Here is a 27,950-nt window from a genome sequence, read left to right as displayed (position 1 = left end):
GTTGATGGCAAATTTGATCTGAAAGACTCGAACTATTTTGTCCATTAAACACTCCCAGTTTCTTCCTGTGAGTCAAACATTCCAGTGAAACTTCTTAAGAGGAAGAGGTTTATTTCTGTGCAGTGACTGGGTAGGTAATACAGCCTCACAGCTTGCAACATTAATCCTCTTTTTTCCAAAATGAGGCAACAAACAATTTTATAATTACTAGATTCAGCACATACAACTGGTCACAAAGGAAGAAACGCAAGTTATAGCAGAAGTGTTTAAACTATTAGGATCATGATTTTAGATAAGAGCCTGTAAACGGCTGTTAGTTCCACGCACTAATTATGATCAGACAATCTCATTTCACAGCGTATCCCTCAGCTCTCTTAACTAACTTTCCCAGTACAGCTATACGTTATGCACCCAAACTCTGCAGATAGTAAGTTCACCACATTCTCTAACCACTTCCTACCATACTGACTTTCAAATGGCCCCAGCAACCTGCAGAAAAGGCTGATGCAGAATCTGAAAACACAGAATCCATTAAAAAGTGCAGAGCAAGGAACTACTGGAACATTTCTTTTACTTGCCCACACAGACTCCTCTGCCCCGTGAGCTGAGAACAGTACAAACTCAGAGCATCTTTTTGTTTAAAAAAAAATACAAAAAGCCAAGCAACAGTAGTTTTTAATTAAAATAAAATAATTTTATAGTTACAGATACATAAACAAATGGAACCATTATGAAGAAAAAAGGTAAGACAAGCACATGTTGAATAGTGCATAAAGAACAAGCAAAAAATTTCACTCTGTAAATGCTAAGACTTTAAAAGCTAGAAACAAAAAAGCAACTACTATGTTCTTATTAAGTTGCATATTACACTCTGTTTTTGGAATCTACAGTTTTCAAGTTACCTGGTGCATGAACTGTTAGCCTATGCAACTTCAGCACCCTACAGTTCCACTCTCTCATTCCCTCATTTCCTATTGTTACAGCTACTGGCTGCAGATTGCCTCTGGTTTGGATTACTAATAAGGACAACTAAATGGAGATGCTCAAACTGAGCAGGTGCTCACATACAAAAATGGAAATAAGAAAATGTATGGCAGAGATCCCCAGAAAAACAGTTGGAAAAAAAAAAAACTTCAGCATCTGCAGGCTGTTCCCTAGGCTCCCTTGCAGGCAGTGTTGTTCCTAATGGTTTCAACAATTCAGTCTCTTCACTGGATCTGCATACTGCAATGTAAGAGAGACAGAGACATGATAAACCCTGTAATAACTCTCAGCATGGATCAAGCTGCCGTCAGAGCAATTCAAACCCAAACTCCATGCTGCTGACGTTCCTGTCTACAGAATTACAACATGGAAATTCAGCAACTTCGAAAACAAAATGGCATGAACAAAAGTACTTATGTATTCCCAGTAGAACATTTCTAAAAATAAGGACTGAGATATCCAGGCCAGACAACTAATAAAAAAATAGGTCATCCAATCATTGTAAGACATTCTGCATATAAGGTATTCCAAATCGAAAGTACGTAAAGATATTACAACAGCAGTAAAGAGATTAAATAAGAGAATGCTGCTCTACAATCTATGTTTCTAAGGATTGAAGCTTTACAAGATAAACTCAAGCAAAGTCTTGTTTTTAAGAGGGATATCTCTGTAATTGTTCCACTGAGGGCAAGCATATTTCTCAGAGATAAATATTTTGTGCATCCCTTTCTTCAGAAGTAGTGAAAAATGTTAAGATCACAGGAATGCCATCTTTTTCTCTCTTATCCATAAGTAGAAGAGGAATTCAAGATTATTTCACACAGAATGGCTTGGGTTGAAATTGACCTTAAAGACTATCCAGTTCTAATCCCCCTGCTATGGGGAGCGATTCCACCCATCAGATCAGGCTGCCCAGGGCCTCATCCAGTCTGGCCTTGAATTCCTCCAGAGATGGGGCACCTACAACTCCTCTAGGCAGCCTCACCTCTGGGTGCCAATGCCTCACCATCCTCCAAGTAAAGAGATTCCTCTTAACATCTAACCCTCTCCCTGCTAACACCCATCTTTTGATGCAACCCAAGATACTGTTGGCCTTCTGAGCTGAAAGTGCACACTGCTGAGTCGTGTCCAAGTTCTTCTCTGCAGAGCTGCTGTCAGTGAGTTCTTGTACCACATTGTATACATCTAACCTTAAATAAGTGAGAAAATTCTCATCTGCATCCATTCCTAGATCATCCACGTGCTTCAAGACTGTAAATACAGAAAGTATGGAATGGTTTACACAGGAAATAACTTACATATTAAGTTAAGATCAGGCAAGTTATGAAGACTTTCCAGATGCAAGTGAAAACAGAGTTCAGTAATTACAGTTATTACCAGTGGACAGCATAGTAACAGTCAGAGAAATATGCTAAACAAAAACTATGCTAGCACAGCTTTCACCACAAGAACTGAGAAGAAATTGTTGCATCACAAGTTTCCGACAATACTTAACCCTGAACAGAAGGACTTCTTTAGATAAGAACAGTAACAGAAGTGGTATAAGAAATCATCTGAGAGATGATTTAGAAGGACCAGGCACTTTCCATATACATACAGAATAACCTTTCCAGATGGATATATTTTACACGTATTTCAAAAGACAGACACTTCTGGGTTTAGAATCATATAATGAGCTTTATTTCCACATTAAATCTAACATACTCCACAATTTTAACTTCATGATACTTAAAGACAAATCTATGACAGCTTTTTTAAAACAGGTGATAGTTTTCTGGGCTAAGCCAAACTAGCTTCATTTGTCCAAGCACTCACAGGAATTTCCTTTTTTTGCTAAGTAAAGGACATGCAAAATAACAAACTTTAAATAAACACACACATTGAGACGTTATCTTGGATTCTACACTTTATTAAATTAGACATATGTAAATCAATAAAAGGACAGGTGCTCATTTTTTTTTTAAACAGTAGTCACTGCTCCTTCAGCTGTTTTAATGTCTCTCCTACCAGAAATTTCCATCTCCCACCTCTGTCAGCAGAACAGCTAATGCTGACTGCTCAATGACTTTGTTTGGACAAAGTCAACTGTCAGACTGCAGAATAGTATGAACTAGCCTAGCTTATTTTGTCCAGAGCAGATTAAGAAGCACTGAATTCAAATAACAGATCTGCAGGTACAGTGGCATCTGGCAAACACAGATGAGCAGGTAGGAGATACTGAAATCATTACAGAAAATCTGGAAGTGAAAAAATACATTCTGGATTTAGCCTAAGCATATAAAACATAGAAAATACACATTTATTTTTAAAAAAAGTAAGCCACAGAATAATTCCCATATAGTTAAGCAATGGAACTGAAGCTTCTATCATAGTCACTTTAAAGATCATTCACTTTTAAAAGTTCATATTTCATCAAGGGTTTGTGACTGTATGTATAACTTTTAAGAAAGAAGCTATCATCGTAAATTAATTATAAAAAGTCTAAATCTAAGCAATTTGGTGTAAAGAAGAATATCATTATAGAGTATTTCAAATATTTGAACTTTAAAACTTCCTCCGTCCACTCATAAAATACAATATAATATAATTTATAATATACAATAGAAAACAATTTTAAATGAAGATAGATAAATAGTAAGAATACTTCATTTCAGCATATTGCACATATTTATACAACATTCATATTATTATTGCACATTGATTTATATTAAATTTAATCCTACCAACAGGTACTAATTTAACAACAGCAAAGACAATTGAAGTTCTCAGACTCTTTGGAAAGGCCAAGGATCAAACAGCATTTGTTCAACTAATCTGGAAGAATCCTCTCATCATCCAGTTTATTAACATTTTTAGTATCAAGCAAAGTCATCCTGCATCTCATCACAGAGAGCCCTTCACAGTGGGTCCGTCACCTCATACTGAAGTAATTTTCAGTGATAACAATAAAAGTTTGGCTGTGCTCTGAATTCTTCTTTTTTGAAGACCAACCAGTTTTTGGTCCAATGACAGGACAGATCTTCACAAGAACTGAAATGAAGTAGCTTGGCTCTTCTGTGTTATCATACAAATTAATTTGGTGTTTGATTGTCCAAGGAAGTATTAACTTGAGCAACTATGGTTGCCAACTCACTGCCTTGCAGACAGGGTGCAGGTCAAATCTTCGAAAGGGGACATCAGCAAGCACAGTGTGACATTCTACATCATGAGACCCTCTTTCTCAGGTGCTTGCCATGCAGATTTACTCCATGGCAGCTCTAATGAACCTATTTTATTTTGTTGAACAGCAGAGACAATACATGAGACTGCATGTAATTCTAATGAAGTTTCACATGTTCAATATAACAGAACTCTTAAGTGCTGGCAATTTCATTTCTCATAAGCTAAAAAAGTATTATTTTCCAAAAAATTGGATTACCTCAGTAATATCTCTTCTTCTACCTCATATATCATTCTTTTTACAGAGTATGATAAGCATACAATGGCTCTGATGTGAATCCAGACATATTTCATCTGAATCCAGCCTACCACTAATGATAAAGTAATATGCAGTCATAAAACACTATGAAATACTTCATACAAGTACACTGCTCCACTGTCATTTAAAAAACATTTCAATTGTATGCTTGGAATTGATTGACTTAGCCTTTTTTGATGCTGACTGTGAAGTTGTTAGCCCAGACCTAAAAATAAAAATAAAATTAATATACATGTATACAATAGATATTTATAGAATTGAAAACTATTTTTTTCTTAACTTCAGTACTTTAAAATATGAGTTGACTACTTAGTTTTCTGAATAAGCTTACCTTTTTGTTCCTTGTAATGGTTTTGTGCACTGCTGTCCTCTGTTTAAACCTCCTGAGGAGTAATTGGAAACAATAAAAATGTATTACTTCAGTAAATTAAGAATGCTGCAGAAATCATATACATAGCAGAACTTTTAAAAGAGCAGTTCTGGATAAATATTTTCCTTTTCGTCTTTATTTTTTTTTTTTAATTCAACAATACCGGAACTGAATCTGACCAATGATTAATGCTTCTTTAAAAAGAAAAACTATTTGAGTAAACAGGCTATGGGTTTAGCATGTTGTAGGTACAGCTACAGGACAAATCTTATTGGAAGAACATCACGTTAGCAATGCCTGCCTTTATGCTCACAACCTCTGTTTTAGCCAGCACATTAATTAAACTTTTCTGTCAACTGAACCTCTGAAATGATGAAGATTAATGAAGATTAATGGCATTTTCAGTAATTTTCAGCTAAATTTCAGTGACGTACACCAATCTGATTATGGTTACAAGGGAGCAGACAGGATTTACAGAAATGACCAATAATTCCTTCCAAAAACCTTGTTTGTCAATAAAACTGATCTGACATCTTTTTAATAGAGGTGTTTTTTCTCACACAGATATTACTCCAATGAATATCTTGAAATGTCTTGAAAAAAAGTCTTGAAAAGTTAAAAGTATACAATTACAACTATACATTATTGGCATTACATAAGTAGATAATGTGAATAACCAAATATATATTAATGTGTCTACTCACCAACTCTGATTGAATTTTCTGTATCAGAAGTCTTAGCAGAACAATCATCTTTTTCTGTCAGCTCCTGGATAAGGCCTTTGTTTAAGCAGACATCTACGTGTCTGTTAAATGACATAAGGCTGGTAGTTTTCTGTTCTGAATTACAAACTGGACAAACAAGAACACTGTCTTCTTTGGTTTCAGAAGAACGGGATGAACTACTTTCTTCTGTATGATCCGTCCTTCCAAACTGTTTTGCATCCTCTTGTGAATTTCTTTTAGGAAACAGACATTGTTTTATGCTTGCATTTCTAGGAATATCAATGAGATCACAAGGCTGTTTTTCTCTGTTTTTCTGAGGTCTTTCTGAGACTATCTGAGTGAATTTTTTCTCTCTGCTATTGCCAGAAGAGTTTTCAGATGTACTTGCTGACTGGCCTGATCCTGCTAATTGATCTGTTATGTTTTCTCTACAGTCATCAATATTTTCATTTTTACTGTGTGATAAGAAGTTAAAAGTATTTTCTCTTGAAATGTCATTTTTTGATATTTCCGCAGTATCTTTAATGAGACTGCCAGCAAGACATTCATCAATATGCCTATTAATCTCTTCCAAATTACTACTACTTTGCTCCTCAAAACAAACAGGGCACGTGAAGACCTCACATATGTTAGACTTCTGCAAGTTTGTGACCTTGTTTGCTTCTTCCACAGAATTTGCTGATGATTTTACACCACAAAAGTGCTGCTTACCTACACTTTCATTCGCAAAAGGATTATTACAGTTTAGTTGCCTCGCAGCTCGCTTTTTATCAAAAAAACTCCCTCTGGAAGATGCTTCTGAGCTTTCTGTGAGACTTTCTTGATTGGGTTTCTCTGGCTGAAGCTTTGGAAAATCAAGTTCTTTTCCTGATTTTAAGAAGCTTTTAATGCTTTTTTGTTGGTATTTCTTCTCTTCTTCACTTAGAAATCCTGATACTCGTACACCTAATGAAAAAAAAAATTACAATTTTAAATATGAATATTTTCAAAATTTGATACTTACTTAACACCTTTTTGAGGTGAACATCAATCTAAGAATGTTTTTCCCTATAAAGAGAGGTTAAGGGGCCTACAAATGCTAACAACAGATCACAAGATCCATGCACTTTTATCAGACCTGGAAACTTGTCCAACTTTATTTTTTATTTCAATACCCAAAAGTATTAACTCCTTGTACCATAATATGAGGCTATAAACTTAACACACTTATGTAAAATTCAGTCCAAAAGACAGATTCATATCAAATTTCTGTATTTTTCCCTATTTTCCCTATAATTTCCCTTCAAATTATTTTTTCTCCTTCAGCACATTCTGATATTATAGACAACTAGATTTTATACTTTATTGAATGATTCAAACCCCAAATCACAGTCCTTAGAATCAAAATACAGAATTAATTTTGACAGAATTTTTCAAATTTCTCACAGAACTTAGCATCTTCAAATTTCTAAGCACTTCTATTTAATGTATTTGTTTCTAAAAGGGGTTATGTATGGAAATAAATTGTTGCTGCAAGACAAAGCACATTTAAAAATCTTTTTAAGGCTGCAGAATTAAGAACTGCAGTGTGGTTAAGATTCTATTCTCCTGCTAATGTGTATATTGTTCCAGAACTATCAGGTAGTAGGAAAGGTACAACTTCAATTAGTAAGACATTCCAGAGTTACTACTCAGCACTCTGTTTCACTTTGCAAAATCCACTAGGGTAATGGAGAAAGGATAAATCCATTTATATGTGTTTCACTTTAGAGTACAGTCTATTACTTCCATATGCTATGTGATCTAATTCTGAGAAGAGTTTTACCCATAAGTCTTATCCTTAAAGGGTGAGGAGCAACACTATCAATTTCCGTTCCTAACAACATTTTCGCAACAGCAAATATTTCATCCTCAGCAGAAACAGAAGACAGCACAGTTGAAGCTCTTGTTTTTACTTCAAAGTTCACATTCTTTAGCTTTAAGGTAACAGTTTTACCCTATTAAAAAAAAAAAAAAAAAGAAAAGTTATACATATCTTATATGGCACACATAGAAATATTAATGCAGCACCTCTTTAAGGGCCTTAAAGCCACAGTCAAGATTTTCTTTTCATCTATTGTGCAGTAAGAGTTACTGCCAAAAATTTATCTGTAAGATTTAACACTTGCTCTTAAACTGCTGCCAAAATCTAATCTTCTACAGTAGGTCAGTTGGCTATGGTCCCCAGAAGACCTTCTGCCAACAGTGCATGTGGCTACAAGGCACAACATCTACGCAGTCTACTAAAAATTATTTCCTCACTCAGAAACTTTCAGTGCCAGGTATCTAAGTTTTGCTGGGAAAACTACTAAGGATGTGTAAGTAATATCCTATTAAGGATCCTTCCTCAATGTTGTCAGAGCAACACATAACACTTATGTTTGGCACAGATATTCTCTGGCAACACCTTCCAAGACAACTGTGATTTGGAATGACCATCCAAACAAAAATTAGTGGCACTCCTTGTGTTTGGTGCCTTTGTAAGCTTACTTCTTTGACCTATTTGCTGTTGATTTCTCTTTCAACCTGACACCTACTGAGACAATCATTTATGGCAGAAGAGAACTAATAAGAACTCTTTTAGGTCTTGAATTTTATTCCTTCCTTTACCAGAAAGACTACTGCAGAAGTCTTTCTTCCAGAAAATACAAATGTTGCTCCAAAAGTAATGCTTCCTATTTATTTCCACTAAAATTACAAAATCTAAAAAGAGCACAATAACACTATCTGATAGAGAAATTCTCAGCTACAAACCAACATTTTTCTCCATAGTCACCACTATTAGCTACGCATTTTTGCCAGCAATTATCAAGACCTGGCATGCTGTACTCATAAAAATCCACATAGCTGTTCGGAACATGTCTTGTCTTTGATGTTGCTGTCACCACTGCTGACATGTGCCATCCACTACATCACTGTGCTCACATCCACTGTTAGGTTTTCAGAAATGTTCAGCAAGTGTTGATGAATGTTAGTGGGTACAATTTCTTCCATATGGAGGAATTCAATTCCACACCCTTGTTTCAGACAGACTTCCATGTTGGATGCCATTTTCACAGAATCATAGAATGTTTAGAGGTGAAAGGGATCTTTAAAGGTCCAACCTAAATCTATCCTCTTTGAGCCTGAAGCCATTTCTCCTTGCTCTATTACCACAGATCCTGTCCATTTCTTTCCTGTAGCTCCTGTTCATTTTGCCCCTCTGCTGCCATCTGTCACACACCAACAAAATGTAAAGGAATATGGTGGGAAGGTTCAACCTCTTTACTGCCATACTACCAACATTTGCCTCCAATGTCATGAGACAACGTCATAAAACATTATGCATTAAATTCACAGCAGCCCTCATAGAAAGAAATTTGGGAAAAGGAATACAGAGGCTGTTCATATAATTCATACATTGAGTGGTACGACTAACTGTTCTGCAAACTGGGAACACTTGAGCTTTTTAAACTACATTGCTGGCTATTGACTGGATCCTACATAAAGACAGGAGAGAAACAGCATTTTAAATATATTAGAATTACATGATTGGTGGTGAATGGAGCTAAATCCAGCTGGCAACCAGTCATGAGTGGTCTTTCCCAGAGGTTGGTATTGGGGCCTGTCCTGTCCAATGTCTTTACTGATGATCTGGACAAGGGGATTGAGTGCACCCTCACTAAGTTTGCCAGTGACACCAAGCTGGGAGGAAGTGTTGATCTGTCTGGAACTAGGAAGGCCCTACAGAGGAATCTGGATGGGCCAAAGCCAATTGGATGAAGTTCAACAAGACCAAGTCCCAGATCCTGAACTATGGCCACAATAACCCCCTGGGAATACTGTACTCTTGGTGCAAAGTGGCTGGAAGGCTGTGTGGAAGAAATGGACCTGAAGGTGTTGGTTGATGCTTGGCTGAACATGAGCCAGCAGTGTGCCCAGGTGGCCAAGAAGGCCAATGGCATCCTGGCTTATATGAGAAATAGCACTGCCAGCAGGAACAGGGAAGTGATCCTCCCCCTGTACTCAGCTCTGGTAAGGCAGCACCTCGAGTACTGTGTTCAGTTTTAGTCCCCCACTACAAGAAAGACATCAAGGCCCTGGAGCTTGTCTATAAAAAGGGCAATGAGGGGTGAGGAGCACAAGTCTGATGAGGAGAGGCTGACAGAACTGGGATTGTTTAGTCTGCAGGAGACTCAGGTAAGACCTTATTTCTCTCTACAGTGACCTGAGAGGACACTGTGGCAAAGTGGGGGTTGGTCTCTTCTCCCACATAACTAGTAACAGACTAGAGGCGATAGTCTCAAGACGTGCAAGGGGAGATTCAGGTTGGGTTTTAGGAGTAATTCCTTCTCTAAAAGAGTGGTTAGGCACTGGAACGGGCTGTCCAGGAAGGTGACTGAGTCACTGTCCCTGGAAGTGTTCAAGAGACATGTAGATGTACTAAAATATATGGTTTAGTGGAGAAATACTGACAGTAAGTGAACAGTTGTACTGGATGATCTTGGAGATTCCAACCTTGTTGACTCTATGATTCTATGATTGACCAGAGCACAGCTCATAGGCAACAGATTCTTTTTAGCAGCTCTCATATTTATTAGCATTGCCGTTAGCAAAAAAAATTTAAGATATTCTGTAGTTTAGTTAGTTGAAATAAGTTTTTCTAAACTTACTATTAGAGATCCATCTGAACAAAATCAAAATGCTGTCTAAAACATTCAAACTAGCTGCAAATGAATTAAGATAATTTCCTGAAAATAGACTGCATGAAGTGATGATGATTCATACCACTAATACATTTTGAGTGCAAAGTGGTGTCCTTTTGAAAGTAAATAAAATAAAAAATACCTTAAGTCCCTCTTTCTGTAAGTCCTGGGCAAGTTCTCTGCAGAGTTCTCGACACAAGCTGTACTGATCTTCTGCCGTGTTAATTTCACTGAATGTTCTAAGATAAAGACAAATTTTTTTTTTCCAATATGAATCCTAAAGCTTGATGCCATCTAAATGTTGTTTGTTTTTTTTAACACTTGAACAAGTCTACATCAAAAGAAAGTTTCACGGGGTTTGAGTGTTTACTTCAAAGACATAAAAAGATAAAAAAATACTGATACAAATACTGTACAAAAAAATTTATGCACATTTATGTACTTAAAGATATTTGTTAAACCCCTCAAATAATGAAATAATTCAGCAGCTCAGCTTCTTGTGCAGTAGTTGAAAATGAATAAGATTTAAAGTCATTAATGTTTAAATATTTGCAAGAGAGAATACTAATACCAACTGAATTCATGGAGGGAGCAAAGTAATTTGTATGTAATCTCCTTTGTACACTGCTGTGTAACATCAGAAGAAAGAGAAAATTAGAAAGTCAACATCAGAGCCAAGTGTTAGAAATAAATAATGCAGACACAAAGAAAAATATGCCAGCTAGGATAGTTATGGATACTCACACAGGATGAAAAACTACCTTCCTGCCAAAAATGTTGTTAGAGCTACTCATCAGGGGAACTGAAGTATTGTTTTTTTTCAGTAATGTATCTGCTTTTTAGGAATAACATGAGGAAAAGCAAGTAGCAGTTGGTTGTGGTTTTAAGGCACACTAGAATCAAAACTTACAGCTTTTAGATGTTTCTGGAAAAGTTTCGCAATTCCATTGTTTCATTTCAGGTTTTGTATTTTTATGAGTGCAAAGTCCCTACATTTGCACTTGTTTTCATGTCTCAAAGTTATATTCACTTTTACTGGATTGCGTTGCACAGCCCATCCTCTATCAAGATTCACATTCCCCTAGGAATGTTTGCATGCTGCCAAACAGAATGATTATTTTACTGTGGGTCCATTAACCAAGATGTAACTGATGTTACATAGGTAACACTGCAGTGATTTACAGCATTGCAATCCTGTAGTATATGGGAAGCTATAAGATTTGGAAGTTTGGAAGGAGGTAAGATAGAGACATTGCAATTTCAAGCACCCCTCTTTCTTTCATATAAACTAGCTGCATGATTCCAGCAGCCCATTGATGTCTCTCGTCTAACCACATCTTTGTTCAGAGAGAACAAAGGAAGGTATAAAACACAAAAAGGTAATAGCCTACTCAGATTATCTATCAGCCTGCAAACTAGCATAAGACTGGGGTGAGTTTGGTCAGACTGGAGAATAAAAGGGTCCACGGAGACATCGTTTGTGACCATCTAATATTTAATGGGGTTTATAAAAAAAAAATTGGAGAACAACAGCAGACAGTGATAGGACAAGGGAAAACAGTTTTAAACTAAAAGAGGGGAGATTTAGATTAGGTATTAGAAGAAAATCCTTACTAACATTGCCCCAAACTATCACGTCTCAATAGGAATATTAATTTTTATTTATTTTCTAAGATGAGGGCAGGATAATTACTACAGTTCTATGCAGATTCTCTTTGCAGTAATTTCTTTCCAAAAAGATTTCCAAAATTTCTTTCTAAAACCTCACCTTTTAAAATAACGTGTTGCCTTCTGAAGGAGTGTTAAATTAGAAAGAAATAATGCATAAGGAAACACACCTCAGCAACCCCTGCAAAATTAGTGCCTTCCAAGACTTCACTGCATTATACATGTTATCCACGTGACTGCAGGCTACTAGATTGCTAGTGGCATTGAACTGAAACATAAAAAAGTAAATGTGTCCACTCTACATTAGGGCTCAAAGAGAAGCAGATGATGAGAAAACAGAAGGAGTACTTCCAGAATATTCTGCAGCCTAAAGGGGATGGGGTGAGGATGGAGCCTGAATGTGATTTAGTGAGCTTGGTTAGCTTTATAACATATGTAAATACACAATGAATTTATATGATTAACAAAACCATACACATCAGGACATTAAATAGATTTAGTGATTAATGTAATTTTTTCAAGATCAAATTATATACCTTTCAGTGCTCATACTTTTTCTTTCTCCATCCCTTAAAAAAAACAAAACAAACAAACAAAAAAACAAATTAATACACTCACTTTACCAGTAATTGTTACCTTTTCACTAGACTCTGAGTCAACTTCAATCATGATTCAATAAATATCAGCAAACTTCTCTGTAAAATCTGAATATTAGCTTTTTCTGCAAATCTTGTACATTAAGCTTGACTGAGTGCAGACAAGATACATATATCACTTAATAAATATGCCAATGTAATATGCAATAATATCTACAGATGTCAGTAAGAATTGCCAGTTTGCAAAATAAACCTTTTGTCTCTTATCAAAAAAGTTATCTGAAAACTAAATAAAAATCTGATTCTGTTTCTCTTAGCTATAACACAAATACTGCTTGTGAAATCCCAAACATACTATGCATATAAGAATACTTGCTTGTCTGAAGGTTTAATTTCTAAATTTCTGCCCATGGAAAACATGATGTACTAAGGCCTTTTTTTTTTTTTTTTTTTTTGCTATTTGTATTTTCCTCCCTTCAGTTTTTATCGAGAATTCTTTAACAATGCTTCTGCACTTGCAGATGCAGAAGGCCTTCAGAGATTTTTCTTTTATGTTCTTCTATTTATAAGTTTAAGTCTTTCTTCATAAGTAACAGATTTTATATCCTCAAATTTTTAAGAAAGATGCTGGTCAAAAGCAATGACCGTAAGATGAACCACTCACTGAAAACTCATGTGCTCATATATTAAGGGCTAGCATTCACTTCACTAAAATAACTGAGATCAAGTTGGTATTGGTAAAAATTAAACCATGAAACAAATCTCAGATGACATCATTAAAAATGTTTTCCCCTTTGCAGCGATAATCTTAATTTTTGACACGTTTTATCCCAGAATGTATAACATCTACAAGAGGATGAATAAGGAGAGAAAGGCTGCCAATTTTAAAGGAGCATTTGAGATTGCATTATCATAGCAGATCTGATTTTATTCAAGTCAGCTTCACAAAGTGAACCCTACTGCATGTTTTCTTTCAAGTCATCAATTTGCTGTATTTTTTTTTAATTTCAGAAGCATTCATGGTAGAACATTACTTGCCTACAAATTATTAACTGTCAATATTATTTTGTAGACAAATTGGAAAAGTGTAAGATCTATTACTGTCAGAGGAGTAAAGAAAGTAAGGTGGAATAAGTTTTACAGAAGGTACTTCGGAAGTTAATTCCTAATAAAATCAAATCATGGTCATTTTTTGATAGAATTTTATAACTTTTGAAAGGACAGAAGGATATTTATGGAAGCAGTATTGATAAGAAAGGACTCAATCCCTAATTAGAAATACTGGTTCCTAAAATTCCAAATAGCAAAGTGCTACGATTTTTAAAATTAAGTGCTGCATGTTTGTATCCAGGGCAGGATTAGAAATCTGGTATATTCTATTGATAAGACAGATTTACTAGTAAAAATTATTTCTCCCATCCAAACAAAAGGATAAAAATCAACTCAGTAATGAACCTCACAACAACAGATACAAAGAAAAATTTTGAAATCTTCAGTTCTACTCTCGTAAATTCCTAAGTTATTATAGACATGGACATAAAAATGATAGGAGACAGAAAAATTACTTACTTTCAACAGAAAATAACAGTTTACCATCAATATGATTTTCAGTACATTCAGATAATAAAAAATGGTGAAGATGTATTATTTTTATAAAATAAACATGACTGAACATCTCTGTTTTGGGTAAGTAACTATTATCTCTTTAGTTATTTTAATAATTATTATATTATCCTAAACTATATATTAATCTTATAGTATGTTAGTATCTAGTATAATATACTAGATACTAGATAATAGTATATGTTAATATATATTATATTGTGTATTGTAATATACAGATATATTTTTAATAGTATAATAAATAATGCTGACTTGGTTAATAAAATACACATACACACAACTTCCTCTTTAAAAGACTTATTAAATTCTGTTTGTTGCACACAAGCCCAATTTTCATATTTTTTGATCTGTCAACATATGTACCTTAAAATGTAAATTATATAAAACAAGTGGAAAGATTTAGCAAAATGTAAGCAGTAGAAATACAAAAGCAACAAAACCAAAGCATACTTTTCCAAATGTGTTGAACCCAGCCCAAGAGAGATATCCAAGAAACTACGCCAAGATGCTTCTGAAAAAAGAAGAGAAAGCAGTGCCCTCTGCTGGTAAAGTTCTGAGCAAGTCACAATTCCAAGGGCTTTTAGCATCTTCTCTGTTACTTTTCCTATACCTGGCACCTGGGAGGAAAAAATTAAAAACAAAAACCACACATTAAAATGGAAATTACCATTCGTGGACAGTACTAAGAAAAAACATGGCATATTACTTAGAATTTTTTTTTCCTTCTGGAAAAATCTTGGTTTTAGAACATCAGGAACATAAATGATCGTATAATAAATGTCATAGTACCTCTTACCTTTCTGATGGGCAAATCTTTTATGAAGTCTAGCACTGCTTGTCTCTCTGGAGAAATTCTGCATTGTCCATTAGGTTTATTACGATCACTACACATTTTCGCCAACATTGTATTTGGAGCTATTCCTTAAACACAAAGAAAGAAAATTTTGAAAAATACAAGACTGCAATTTTAATCATCCATTATTTAAAAGCACAAGAGTAGCCTACACATTTGGTAAAAGCGAAAGAGAAATGGTAACTAATAATAAGCAGATTTCTTGAAATTCTGGGGAAAAAAAAAGAAAAAAAAAAAACAATTGTAATAAACTTGTGAGAAAATAAATACATATGACAGTTTAAAAATAATTGATGCATCAGATAAAGCATACCTACTATTTTGAGAAAGGCTAATAGAACAGTACTTATCAGTCATGAGGAGTTAAATATCAAGTGTCTTAAAAATAACATCCATTACATGACTGAATGATTTTATGACTATTAAAGTGATTATAGTAAGACAAAAGAAAATTCTTATAACAGCAGTTACAATAAATTTCAATATAAAGGTGTTATATCTTGCTTGTAGTTCAGAAAAAAAGACTCAATTTATTATGATAAAATTTACTAAACTAGTATTTTCTGGCTACCACTGATATGAAATTACTTAGAATTAAAAAATACATAAATATTCCACTGGTCCTTCTGGGAAGAAATAAGTAGGAGTTGCTCCTTTCTAGAAAAGTAAACAGCTTTACAAACAAAGTATAGGATCAATTAGCAAAAAAAAAAAAAAAAAAAAAAGAAACAAAGAAAATTTATTCTGCTTTACAGCCCTAGTGGTCTAAATTTTTTATCTGCTTGCTGGTATACCAGTCTAGATGCAGCATGTGGGCTCTGTACAGTTAGTAATGCAGTCCCATGAGAGCATAAACTTTTAACATTATTATGTGTTGCTCAGCAATATTTCTCATGAGTGGACTGCACACAGCTAAAGCATTGACTGCATAGGTAAGAACAAGAAAACAAGAAAGGCACACTGCAGTGCTAGCTTTGCCTCTCGTGTCCATCACATGCACTCAGATTTTAAAATCACATGTACTACACATTAAATTTGCTTGTGCCACTTAGTGAATAAAAGGCCGTGATTGCTGATAATGATATTTCAACTTAGCTGCAGGTGTGTATTCCTGTGAGGGCATAGTTTTTTGCAAATTTTCTTATAATTAAAATTGAGCTTAGGTTATTTCATAAAATACTTTAGTAAGTTGACATGTCCACTGCAGATAAAATATCCAGTATACTCATGCAGTGCTGACAAATTTTATCATTTTAAATGCCTCATAAGATCACAAAAAGCGTAAAATAATTTACAATGCTTTTTGGTGGATTTGACAGTTCATTTAAACAAGTTACATAAGCACTTTCAAGGTGAACTTATCTATGCTATATTTCAAAACACAGTGGCGTTCACAATGAAACAAATTACAGCAAACCCAAGATATGGCAAATAATTGTATGCACTGTAGTGCAGTGGGTAAACATAATCCTGTGAACACTGAAAAAATATGTGCTTTGCTTTCAAGTTTGATAACGAAATTTGAAAATAGATTTCAAGTTTTCCACAGAAACATCAGCTTTTTTTGAGTACTCACAACTCCATTTTCAGTTTACACACGTATTACCTGTGAATTTTCAAATCAAATGTATAGAGTTGCAGTCAGACATTCAACTCAAAGAAAAATGTGGCCACTTCTCTTTACTAGACTTTTATAAGGCCTATCTTAACAGAGAAAAATATACCTCACAATGACATATTATTCATGTAATCATCTTTTGGCATTGGTATGTACATTCCTGAACAATTATTTTCAAAGATAATGCACAGGAAGAGTAAAATTAGATCAAAAATCTGACAAGCACCTTGAGCACTTACTAATAATCATAGCCACTTTCATTGAACCAGACAGTGAAATCAGTTTCACAAAAACAAGGTCAAATAACACACTGGTTTTATGTTTTTGTTGACCTCTTTTTTTTTTTTTTTTTTAATAGTTTTATAAAAACTACTGAAAAATAAAAGAGGTTTTGTTAGTTACACACATTAACCACATTATGTATTTTATAAATGGCCCAACACGATTTCTCTTCTCTCAGTGAGGCCCAGGTAAGCTCAGAGATTGTATGTCCACAGACTAGATGGTAGAAGTAATTTTCTTTCAATATTGCTGATCAGAATTTTTCTATTAGCCTTCTAACCATGTTTCAATTTGATGCATTTATAAAAGCTTCATAAACAGTATTTTATCCTTCAGGGGATAACATTTCAGAAGAACAAAATCATTATTTCGCTACTACTTATAATATACATAATATGGGGCAATCTGAAATGTTTGTTTCTACTACCTATTCCTATACCTCTGCTTGCTTTTGACATTTCCCTGGCCATTCATAAAGTTCAGCATTCCCTGATGCCTCACAGACCTGCTTCACAAAGCTCTTTGGATGCCATCCAAACTAAATTACTAGGAACATACTCTCTTTATTTATTTATTTATTTATTAGATATTTAAGGCAGATTATCAACGCTACCAGGTAGGTTGCCTGAAGACGGGAGGCTTGGATGGTAAATATTAAAAACCTTCTCAATATTTTATTAACTTAAGCATATTTACTTCCCTAAGTATCATCCTTTAAATGAATTTCAATACTGTATTAAAAGAAACAAAAGGAACAGTGTGGCAAGACCACTAGAGGTAGCAATAACTGATTTGTTTTTCAAGCTAAAACCAATTCAGCAATCAGTAATGGATTACTCTACAGCCATAAGCTTATTATAACAATTTACATGAGGCACTAAAACAAGTATCAGCAGTGCTAACATTAATTCCTGAGTTCCCCAGTTCACTTAGAATCATAGAATCATAGAGTCATTCATGTTAAAGATCATCAAGTCCAACCACAACCTAACCATACTGCCCTAACTCTTAACAACCTCCACTAAATCATGTCCCTGAGCACCACATCCAAACGGTTTTTAAACATAACCAGGGATGGTGACTCAACCACCTCTCTGAGGAGCCTATTCCAGTGCTTAACAACCCTTTCTGTAAAGAAGTGTTTCCTGATATCCAACCTAAACTTATCCTGATGCAACCTGAGGCCATTTCCCCTTGTCCTGTCTCTACTACTTCCATTTCAAGATGAAAAAAGCAAAAAGAACTACTTCTATGATTTAAAAAATAGAGGAATGGCTTTTATACACGTAGGGTTTTAGTAATGACCTGAAAGACGGAAGTTTTTACAGAATTGCGAAGGAGGCATATTTCTTTGCAGCACAAAAATGCTGTGGCAATACTTATTCTTAAGCCTGTAACATCCCCTGAGATTAGTGTACAACACACTGTGGAAACACAAAGGATTATTATTTATATGTGTTTGAATACCTGCACTAGCAGTCAGTTGAGTTTTCTGCTCAATCCTAAAGCGAATTTCCTTCACAGCTTCTTCTGCAGAGGTGCCAAACACAACTACATTTTTCAATGACTGATATCTTTGTCCGGAGTGATCATCCATTACAGGTGTGCCATCTTCAAACAGCTCTGGTGAAGAAGAGTATCCATCTATATTCAATCTGCCAGATATGCTTATATCCTCTTTATCTGTATTATATAAATACACAAGCAGTTAATCAATATATATACAGCATCTATTTCATTGATTTTCCTCTGCAGTAGAGGAAAATACTTGATTACCAATTCTGTTTTTTCTGTTTAACAAAAACATTATTTAGCCAGAATGATTACATTGCATTTTCATTTGAAGAAAGGAGAGTCACAATTGTTTTATTCTTTATAAGATTATACTTGGCTGAGATTAGAAATGGCTAGGAGACTGGGCTTCATTTCCAGAAAAGCACTGAAGTTTAATGCCTGGTGCTGTAATAGCAGAAAAACACAAACATTTTGGCATTACTTGTGTTTTGTATCATAGAAAAGCCCAGATGCTCCCTTTTTCATGGGAATAAAAATCTTCTTTTTCTTTTCCCTCAATATTTTCTAATGATATTAGGGTAATGCAAAATCGCGGGTTCTAGAATAGCCAATCTGGTAAGTTTCAAGTCTTCAGCTTCAGTCATCCTAGAACTAGGAATGACAGCAGCCCTTTGTCTGACTACAAACTTTTCTATTACACTTTCACATTCTCAGTGCTGCATGTGGTAGGAAAATAATACAGAGCAGATAAGTATGAAGAGACACGTGACTACATATTAGTGGTATTTAATTTGCACAGACAATGCCAGTTTGTTTTCTTCTAGTCTACTAATGTTTTTTAGTACAGCTTCCTTCATTATCCTCTTAATAGCTATTTGGATAATTTTTTAATACAATAGTACAAGCTATCCAGTTTCCACTTCAATCAACCATTTACTTGACTCCTTTTTTACTATTCCTAATTGGTTTTACAGTTGCGGCTGTGGATCAAAATCCACCTTCTACAGCCATGTGAAATCCAGACTTAACTTTAAGCATTACCATATTTCTATAGTGTTCATTTCTTTGAACAGTTCTATCTTGCAAAATCATCTTAATAGAGCTTATACACATTTTCTTTGCAGATAATTTCTCACATTTCTGATGTACAGAACTCATTGCAGTATTTCATTCTAGAAAACACTTCAGCAAATTGTAAATAAACTTCAGAATAATCAATTTATTTATTCTATACTTAACTCACAAGATTATTACTATTTATTTGCAAAATTACTGTTTTGAATTGTAAAGACAAAATATGTAGCTAAAATATGCAACTGGGTATAGTAAAACTGCCACCACTTTTCACACATACGTAGTCACAAGTTAAAAACCTACATCTCTAAATCCTAGCTGTCATCAGCATGGCTTTTGTAGAGAAAGAGAACCTGTAACCTAAGAAATCAGAGGTAGATAGCATAAAGAATTACAAAGAATGCACTTAGATATGTGTACTTTCAATGGGAGCTGCTTTTCTGAAGCATGTTACATGCAAAAGAAGAGAGTACTTCGCTTACTTTTTTCTGTAGTGTTTTCTGTGTTCAAAAAGTATCTTCTTTTATCTTCAGGCCAATGCAGCCTTTCTTCCAAGTGTTCTGTTACATTCAGGTAGGCTTCATCTAGGCCCATAGGCATAAAATGGGGATCATATTCAGCCAGTATCTCTTTAACCTTCATAAATGTATAGAGAAAGTTTAAAACTTTGCTGTAAAAACAGATCTTGATGCACAATCATTAAGTGAACAAGCATACTCTGAAAACTCAAGATGACTATCCACCATTAAAGACATTTATAGAGCAAATAATTTATTGACATTACAAAATTATAGCACTACTTCTCTCAAGTACCAACACATTAATACTAAACAAGTAAAGGGGTTCTAAGCATGATGTTTTACTGTACAGGTCACTAAGCTTGGTGAATAAGCACTCCATTGGCATTAGGTTCACAGTCACTGCTATAACTACTTGAACAAAACTCTGGGGATCTGGGAAACTGGCAGAAGCTCAGAAGGAGCACTTTAGCTGATTTATCTATCTGCATTGTCTGTCAGACATCACATATGCAAAACGTAAGAAAAGCTCACATTTTAAATTATAGTCAAACAATTGGTGTAGCAGCAGTTTAGAGCTTTAGTCAGAGACACTAGCAAAACTTACTCCAAAATCATTAATTTTGAGTGCATCCTCAAAACAACATATTAAATTAATAGGACAAATAAAATCTCTCACTGCTTCTCTTCACCCCTTCCCTCCTTTTTATTATTATTTTTTATTTTTTAGCAAGAAGGAAAATTTGACTGCATCATATTTTATAAGTTTAGATCCAATTATTAGAAATCACAATATTTGATCATATGCATCTCATCTTCCCTTAAACAATTAATGATAAGATTCACTGTTCAGCTTTTGCTAACAAAATGAAATAAATCCAAAACCCCAAAAAATTACAAATATAAAACCAAAACAACTGTGACTTTTAATACTTTACTCCCATCAAACAACAAATGAAGTATATTTATTGTGAAATCCAAGATTCTTAACAGGTTCAAACATATTCTAATGTAACATTTAAGCTGCTACATCTCATATTATCTAAAACTGATAAAGTCTAAAACAAAGTACACCCATCTTTAGTTAGAATATTTTTTATTTTTCCAGACTTACCTCTTTACTCACTTTTCTGTATTTTTCAAAGTTTAATGGTACTATAGTTAGATGTGGACACAGCTTTTTAGCAATAAATCCGGGCATGGCTGCACGTACACCAAATCTCCTAGCATGGTAGTTTGAGGTGGACTTGGAAGAGGAGGAGAAGTAAGTTTAGTGTTTAGTAATCAAGGTTTACTCAATGACACTTAACGTTAAATCAAATTCTGATCATGGAACTGCACACAGAAAAGACTGAATAGGATGAAAATTAATATATTCTTTTCCCCTCTCTGGTCTGTTCGCACACTTCAACATTTCATTACACTTTCTACTGAAAAACAAAGATCAGCTTAACGTGGTCTAGAATAGACTTCCTCTACCATTCCTGCTATTATTTCTAGAAAATCATGAAACTTCTCTTTACTATATGCTATTATTGTACATTTTATCACACTTTTAGATTAATGCAATTCATTTCTGTATTAGCTTGACATTTGGCCTTACCAACATACTCATTGATCCAACTGCAATAGGCTTTTCCTTCAGCTCTGGATTGTCTCTCATTTCCACAGCTGCATAGAAGGCATCCATGTCAATGTGTACAATAGTACAACTAAGGTTGCGACTCTGTTCCAGTTCCATCACAAGTTTGTCCACCTGAACAAAGTAAAGTAATAATTAAAAAAACTATTAACCTTGCAGAAGTTCAAAAGTACACATGATTCCAATAATTTCGATGTATATGGCACACTGTTTAAGAAAAAAAAAAATGTTTCTGGTAACACTTGCTAAAACACTGCTAGAGCATATGTACAAAAAGAAACAAACTCTTCACAAGTGAAAAAGAAAAAAAACCCAAAACCTAATTCAGACAGTAACTGGGTAAGACCCACTGAAGATGCAGCTTCAGCTACTGTCATAGACATTATTTAAAAAATGAACAAACAGATGAAAATACATTAATAGAATGTGAATTTCCAATACACCTAGCTGAAGCTATCACTCTTCAGAAAATTGGCTCAAATTTTTCACATGAAAAGAAGACCAGAAACTTAAAGGGCAGTACAGTCCATATTACTTTGTGAGAAATAAGGCTCAGACAGGTTCATTTACTGCAAAGAAAGCTGTTGTTAATACCTTTGTAAAATTCCTCAGAATTTGTTACAGGAATATGTATCAAAAGGCTGGACTGCTAGCAAAACAGTATGGTGACTTTTAAAGATTATACATAGAAAAGAGTTAGAAAGTACTTTGTTTCTCTTCAGGAGTTAAAGATTTTTCTTCTACAAGTAGATCATGGGTTTGATCAGTCCCACAGTGTTCTGAATCAGTCAAACATACTCCATACAAACATCTCCACAAAAATACTTTAAATTGTTTTTCTTAATTTATTTGCATTCTTTTATTGAGAGAGCTGGAGACTTTGTGCTTGTTTCAGGAATATCATTCAACTACTAATGCGGTATGAAGTGAGTGAGTGTCACTAGAAAGTACAAATGTATTACTTAATAGAAAATTTTTAAGACCTGCTAACTGAAGGTGACTACGTTGTCATTACCATACAACATTCTAGAAGCAAAAGAGAAAATATCAAAAAAGGAGGACAGAGGAAGTGCTATCAAACTATGATTGCCTAATCATATTAATGACTATGCTAACCTCTATTTACAGAAAAAAAAGTTGCTGCGATTAGAAAAGAAACAATGAGCTTCACACACATTGGAGCTCAAGAAATGCACGTAGTGAAAAGGAACAGAAGTTTCACTCTGTGTGCAGGAACAAGGACATTCACAAACATTTGTGAAATCAAGGTATCATCACAGAAATGTCTCTGGCTCAATTATAATTATTTTATGGTCCTGAAAAGGAACAATCGTGCAATTTGCCAAATCACTGCAAGCGTTGTTCTTTGTTGCTCTTTTTTTCCCTTGCAGACTGCTTAATAAAAAAACCCAAAAAACTAATCTAAAATCTCAGCCTTTGAGGCTGAAGATACTTGAACAAAGACGAGTGGCTTTGAATGTCCCAAACAAATTGCTGAATAATGACTTACTTAGTCTTCTCTCTTCTTTGTTCCAAGTTTGCTTTAGAGGTGAAACAGGACCTCAAAGTAGGCTATTCCATACAAAAGAATACAGTATGCTCCCCAAGGCTGAACATACTAGTTTAGACTATGAGAAATTAAGGGCCCAACTCAAAGTGCTGCAGGCAGGCCACTATTTACTAGCTATTTACGTGATGCAACAGATGAAAAAAAAGTTTCTTACATTGCTGGAGAACGTAAAATATGCAAGATACAATTTTCCTATCTTAAACTGCATAGTCAAATTAAGATGTTAAAATACTATTCAAGCTTTATTTAATGTTTGTAAAACTATTTGACAGGATTGAAGAAAAAACAAATAATAATAATACTTTTTGGGACAACAGTAACTATTTGCAGAATAAACATCTATGATAAACCACACAGTGACAAAACCAGCAAACATCATGAGAACAGCTTGACAATCTGGTAGCAGCTGGATACTTCTTCAAGTACTGTTAACTTCTGTAGAACTTCAAGCAGTTCCACTCTAAGTGATCAGCATAATCTAAATCTGTTACAAATTTTCAGAAATTAAGAACTGTATAATGCAGCATGGTGTATTACTTCCCTTAATAGAAAATGGCGTTTATTAGAACTTCAAATTATGTCTTCAAACACACCGTCATGGTGAGAAAGACAATAAATGCTATGTTGCAGACTGCGTTTCATTTATGCTACTGTTTCGACAATATAACCAAGATCTTGTCCAACAAATCAGTGAGAATTTTTTTTTATTGCTTCGATTTTACATTAGAGATCCTGTACAGGCTGCCAGCTTAGGAAACTGTACCTCAGCCTCTTAGCACCCTACAAACAAGACTTAACCTGAAGATGAAAACTTTCAGCATTTGTGCACATATATGCATATATTTCCAAATATATGTATATATTTGTAATTCCAAAGCATCTCCTAGTTACACATTCTAGGAGAACAAGTTCTTTCACAGTATTTCAAGAAGGCAGTATTGAAATGAAGAGAGTGACTGAAATAAAGAAAGTGATAGGAAGAAAGTTAAAGATGATAATGAGACTTAGGTATATCTGTATCTGAAAAACTCAGAGAAGTTGATTAAGTACTACACAGCATGTATTAAGGAACTAATGTAGGACAAAGGTGACTTGAGACATTGAAGGTTGAGAAAATAGCCTGGGAAATATGCCTCAGCTTCTCATCTACAAAACAAAAATATCACGCTACTTTGATGGAGTTTTACAAGAATAATTTAAAGAATTTTCAATATGTAGTGTACAACATAGAAAAGCCTATGAGGAAGACAGTAATTCTACATTTAAAGCTGGATTAGACTAGTGTAGAACAAATAAGCCTTGGGGCCATCCACTGAGCAATGAGGACAACAGTAAATAATTGCTCATTCACTGAACTGTGTCTGCACTGCGCACTGAACGAAACAGGAATCCTATTAGAGAAAAACGGCATGCAATCATGTAATTAAAGACTGAATCACAGTACAAATGAGAAAGGAAGTGAATTAAGCCACTACAAGTAACTTTAATTACGCTGGGTCTATGAATGTAGTGTGCAACCTGCTGTAGTTTTCTTCAAACAATATCTAACACGGAGAACTATTTAGGATATTGTTACCAACTATTAGCACATGAGAAGAAAAATAGTCCTTCCATCCTTCTAGTTTAGGACACATATATTTCTTCTGACTTCTTACCTTCTGTTACAAAGCATAAAGAGTATGTTAACCAGGGAGAGTTGAAAGCTCTGACCATCTTCATTTCCTTGAGGGCCATTTAACACAAAAATATATATTTTCTAAAACTGAAGAATGCTATTTTATTTATTAACTAAGTACTTAGTAAAGCTGTTCCAGAAACCATAATGATATCCCTTCAAACTGTCTGGATTTAAAAGGACAGAAATTATTTTTTTCTTCATTCTAATTAAAAAAAAAAAAACCATTTCATGTATGTCTTAGAACTTACTCAATCTTTTTCTAGGAATGTTTTATTACACTTACATCCTTAAATCACTGTAGAAAATTTACTTGCATGACTAACATGTAAACAGTATCTAATGCTGTGCTTATCAACAAAATTTAATACAGTAAATTAAATCTCACTGAAATGTTTATTCATCATCTTCTCAAAATAAAATAAAATAAAATAAATAAAATAAAAGTGTACAGGATTAGTACCCGCAACCGTGCTTTCAATAGCTGTTGTTGTGTAATTTTCTCCTTAAGCTGCATCATTTTCTCAATTCGTTGGTTAACTTGCTGATCTTTTTTGAGCTCGTTTTCATAAAATTTGGAGCCCTAGAAGAAAATTACAAAAAACTGTAAGGTTTTAATTTGTCTTTTCATCTAGTAAACACATTTGATCTTTAAATATAGAAAGTGTAAAACACAGTAATGAATACTTTGGATTTTCATACAGCTTATACACAAGAGAGATTGATGTTTTCTTTCAATATCAGACATACACATCATCTTTTTTCCCCTCTGCAATCAAGCATGACTTGTTAAGTCTTGTTGAAAGAAATCAGTAAGAAAATGTTAGGATGAAGAACTGCCCAGTATTTAAGACTTATTAAAAAATTTCTTCTCTAAGATCCCCTGCATAATTTCAAAGTTGAAATTATGTAAAATCTTCCCATAGTACAACTGTGGGTAGAATTTGTAAGTTTCATTTTGAAAGGACTAAAAAAAGAAGGAAATTTTTAGAAAGAATCAAAGCTAATTTTCAGATTTCTTGATCTATAGATGGCATTACATTCTCCTGCTTTACTTACAGAAACGTATCCTAATACAAAGAAACCTACTTATCGGTTTTGAAAGCCCTTTTCACAGTTCATTCCAGTTCAACACAGGTGATTAAACAGTAACTGTGCCTGAGAAATAATTTCTCCATATGTAATTATGAACATATTTCTGACAAAGAGCTAACTTTTCAAGAAATAATGGACACAATAAGGAGAGGAAACAACTAAATCAACAGGAGTCTTAACACTACAAAAAGCACTGTTGAAGTGGAAACATAAGTAAAATATGTTTGCTAAATAAATGCTGTTTATAGCATGTTCCCCATCCCTGAGTTTACCCCAGAGTGTGTAAAGCATCAACAAAAAACACTTTCTTACCACTGTCTGTGGTATGCTTGGTGTGGTTTGGACGTAATAGAGTGACACATGAATTCCTGAGCAAAAAATATTATGCAAATAACCTTGGCATATAGTAACATCAAATGAAATATACATTTATGAAAGGAAAAGGAAAAAAATCTAGAGCTGCCTGAATGAAGTATATCCCTATATAGTTGCATCTGCAGGCCCTTCAAGAAATAAAGTAGGAGGACTAATATTCCAGTGCTCTGTACAGGTGTGATTTCTTTTGTGGATCTTTGGCACAAATCTGCATGCTACTAGCCACTCCTCTCAAGAATCACTTGAGAAAAAGGACAGAAGGAATTCTATTGAAAACATTAAAAATCCAGTCATATCAACTTTATCTATTATGGGAAGGGAGATATAAGTAGAAATGCTGGAAAGGAAGAACAAATAAATACATAAATAAATATAATCAAACCAACCTTGGAAGCTTCCATGATGATTTTATTAATTTTCTCTTTATCCAAACCTTGCATTCCAGCTTTGTTATCATTGAGGCCCATTCTAAGCAGAGCCCCACCATTATAAGAGCTGTTATCAGCATTTTTCACGTTGTCCATAGTACTTTCTGAAGACCAATATCTTTCCTGAGACTTGGTACCTGGAAAGACAAAAAAAAAAAGAATTGTTTCTAAGTTCCAGCAGTTCCAGAACAATACAAAAGTAATTTGTAGAACTCATTTGCTGTATATTTGTTCATGAAAACAACACATACATAACAAATATGAAGACATATTTGTGTAAAGTAGCCGACCTTCCATAATCACCCAATAAAGCCATCATCAGTCTTTGGAAACAGTAAGGTTTTACTCCTTCAAAAACTAACAGTTACTAAAGTAACTGTAACAATTTACTAAACTACTTGTTTAGTAAAAAACAAACTTTCAAAAGTTCCCTTATTAGAAACAACTGTGCATCATCAGTAAAGGTTAGCATCTCGTGTCACACACGTGAGACTTATCCCTGTATATAATCCCATCAGAACAAACAGTAATACCTTAAACACAGTAAGTTGCATTACTTTCCAAAAGCAAACAAACAAACAAAAAAACCCCAACCAAACAAAATGATTTTAAATTGCAGAAGATTGTCATTCATTTAGTCCTCATTCCTGCTTGAGGTGTGCCATAAAAATTTTCCCAGTAATTTCTAGCTCAAATTCAAACCTTCTGCTTGAGTTACAGCTCATCTTTTAAATAACAGACGGCTTCAATTAACAACTTTGACTAAATCTTTATTTCAGGGAAAAATTCCTGCATTCTTTTCCTCCATTAATTCATAGAGCCATAGCATCCAATTAACAGAGCATACCAAACTTTTACTACTCAATTGCTGCCATATGTAATTTCTTACACGCGCAGGTACTTCTGATACGTGACATCTTCCCTTATGCCTTACAAAAGTGAACAGCTGAACTTTTCCATCTACGTACATTGTTTAGATAATAAATTGATCTTCAACTGAACAAACAAAAGCTGCCTTCTGGAGCACGATCGTGTGGTCGCATTTCTGCCAGATTAAAATACACAGGATCCAAGTCTGATATTGGGTTGAAATATTTAATGCAAATTTGTTACTGGAAAAGCATACAGAAGTACTTTCTTCCTACCCTAAGCTGTTGA

At 34.4% G+C, this 27,950-nt stretch overlaps 1 protein-coding gene across 7 annotated transcripts in view; it reads right to left on the bottom strand.

The window, feature by feature from the left end:
- Nucleotides 1-2,872: 2,872 nt before the first annotated feature.
- POLK (DNA polymerase kappa) overlaps nucleotides 2,873-27,950 on the bottom strand; it is a 33,452-nt gene continuing 8,374 nt past the window's right edge. For 4 of the 7 annotated variants that reach the window (XM_031609306.2, XM_090132214.1, XM_031609308.2 and 1 more), the window contains exons 2-15: nucleotides 26,751-26,929; nucleotides 25,358-25,477; nucleotides 21,611-21,763; nucleotides 21,122-21,253; nucleotides 19,972-20,125; nucleotides 18,368-18,583; nucleotides 14,944-15,068; nucleotides 14,598-14,764; nucleotides 12,465-12,497; nucleotides 10,403-10,499; nucleotides 7,362-7,533; nucleotides 5,537-6,502; nucleotides 4,794-4,845; nucleotides 3,590-4,667 (exon numbers count right to left, since the gene is read on the bottom strand). In XM_031609306.2, coding sequence (XP_031465166.1) covers nucleotides 4,583-4,667; nucleotides 4,794-4,845; nucleotides 5,537-6,502; nucleotides 7,362-7,533; nucleotides 10,403-10,499; nucleotides 12,465-12,497; nucleotides 14,598-14,764; nucleotides 14,944-15,068; nucleotides 18,368-18,583; nucleotides 19,972-20,125; nucleotides 21,122-21,253; nucleotides 21,611-21,763; nucleotides 25,358-25,477; nucleotides 26,751-26,888 — 2,610 coding nt within the window. In that variant the 5' untranslated portion in view covers nucleotides 26,889-26,929 and the 3' untranslated portion in view covers nucleotides 3,590-4,582. Of the gene's footprint in view, nucleotides 3,222-3,589; nucleotides 4,668-4,793; nucleotides 4,846-5,536; nucleotides 6,503-7,361; nucleotides 7,534-10,402; nucleotides 10,500-12,464; nucleotides 12,498-14,597; nucleotides 14,765-14,943; nucleotides 15,069-18,367; nucleotides 18,584-19,971; nucleotides 20,126-21,121; nucleotides 21,254-21,610; nucleotides 21,764-25,357; nucleotides 25,478-26,750; nucleotides 26,930-27,950 lie in introns of those variants that run through there. The other 3 variants (XM_031609305.2, XM_031609309.2, XM_090132215.1) reach the window with 3 other exon arrangements.

The sequence above is a fragment of the Phasianus colchicus genome, chromosome Z, assembly GCF_987193195.1.
Source record: "Phasianus colchicus chromosome Z, bPhaCol1.hap1.1, whole genome shotgun sequence".
NCBI lineage: Eukaryota > Metazoa > Chordata > Aves > Galliformes > Phasianidae > Phasianus > Phasianus colchicus.
This window is presented reverse-complemented; position numbering and strand designations above follow the sequence as displayed.